Raw genomic sequence first — 1,617 nt, 5'->3', positions numbered from 1 at the left:
TTCACAATTGGCAATGACTCAGTTTTTGTATGCAATACCAAGTAAGTACCAGCAGTATGGTGAACTTAAAAGACATTGGTACATCTCCATGTAGTTTTGACGATGGTACGATGGTAAAATGGTGGTACGTTAATTTATCGGGAAGTTTAATAGAAAGGCGAATGGGGAGTAAGCAACAACCAGATTAATGTCTTTCATAATCAGCAAAAGAGTGAATGGCTTTCGTGAAGTTCTCAGTTTTGTTGATTTGGAAGTAGAATATAATGGGAACGTTGAAAACAATGGGCAGACACTTCTTCACGGAGTTGTCGTCATTGCTGAGCCTCTTGCTCATTGCTTAATGCTGTATTCCTAGTTGTGATATTTGTTTGCGTTTAAGTTACCTACTATATGTTGTTCTTGTTGATTGCCTGTTGATGAAATGAAGAATTCATGTTGAAACCTGAAATTCATTATACTGTATTACTGTGTGGATATATATATATATATATATATATACAAATAGATAAGTGTACGTGTGTGTGTTTGTCAAAGTACCTTGCGTGATAATAAAACTTATTTCCGTTAATTTCTTTGTGGTGCTTCTTTGAATCCTCTCTCTAGCTCTTGTGTTTCTGCTACTTGATCTTACGTCTGTTGGCCTGATTTACGTGATAATACAGATCGAACTGACCAAAAACTCAACATACCTGAACAATGAATGGTGACTTTCAAAGAATTTTAAACAGCTCATAATTAACTTATTTGATGAAATTTAATTTTCAATAATGAAATTATTAGTTTACAAAAAATTTGCGCAAAATGACATTTTTCTTTTGTATTAATCAAAAATACTGTTAAGGAACGTGATAGCTGCCTATCTGGTTTTAAATGCCATTGCAGTTTTGTAAAGTTAGAATTTTGCATAGAGTTAAAGTTGTGTGTTGAGATATTAGGCAACAAAGTATTGACCAGAACATTTGCTTGTGTCACATAGAATCTGCCAATTTCTGGTAGTTAATTGTTTTATTTCTTCTATTTGCATATAAACTTATTATTTTACTCAACTACAGTAAAATTTCATTACGTTTCTAATTTTAAAAACCTTTCAATTTTTTAATATATAATAATTAATATTGAATTGAATCTGAAAGCTGATCATTGATAGAAAATGAAAAATTAACAAATAGAACGCATCAGACTGACAACCAATGAAATTTATTGTAAAAACGTAGGCAGATACAGGTTGTTAAAACCTCTTTTGCTCAAGCCTGATAATCTGAATCCGCTACCGTAACTTGAGGTTGGTTGGTTAGTTGTGACGTCAGAGTCACGTTTTTACGCGTGAACATGACTGAGCAATGTGATCGTGTTGTTGGTGGCGTGTGAATGAATGATTACTTTGATTGTGTCTGACTGTCTGTGCTTTTGATTTGTATTGGTCATGCCTGAATAAATATCAGCTTCTGTGTGTTTTGTTGTTTTTGAATTACAGCTCAATTTAAGCAAATTTTTTAAGCCTGAGAAGGGCCAGCGACTCAGTTTGTTATACTCAACTGTCTTGCGCGCAGTTGTATTGAACTTGAAATCATCAACCTGATTATTCTCAACACAGGTTTTACCCTCATTCTGTATTGG

General features: G+C 33.5%; 1 protein-coding gene across 1 annotated transcript; it reads left to right on the top strand.

Moving 5' to 3' along the window:
* Nucleotides 1–56: 56 nt before the first annotated feature.
* On the top strand, nucleotides 57–355 carry Tsp_07144 (protein YIP5). The gene is made up of 2 exons (XM_003381407.1): nucleotides 57–124; nucleotides 205–355. The coding sequence occupies exons 1-2, from the start codon at nucleotides 57–59 to the stop codon at nucleotides 353–355; spliced, it is 219 nt and encodes a 72-aa protein (XP_003381455.1).
* The last annotated feature ends 1,262 nt before the right edge of the window (nucleotides 356–1,617 follow it).

This window comes from Trichinella spiralis (assembly GCF_000181795.1).
Source record: "Trichinella spiralis strain ISS 195 chromosome Unknown Scfld1, whole genome shotgun sequence".
Taxonomy (NCBI): domain Eukaryota; kingdom Metazoa; phylum Nematoda; class Enoplea; order Trichinellida; family Trichinellidae; genus Trichinella; species Trichinella spiralis.
The sequence above is the reverse complement of the archived record's forward strand: the minus strand, read 5'-3'. Positions and strand labels throughout refer to the sequence as shown.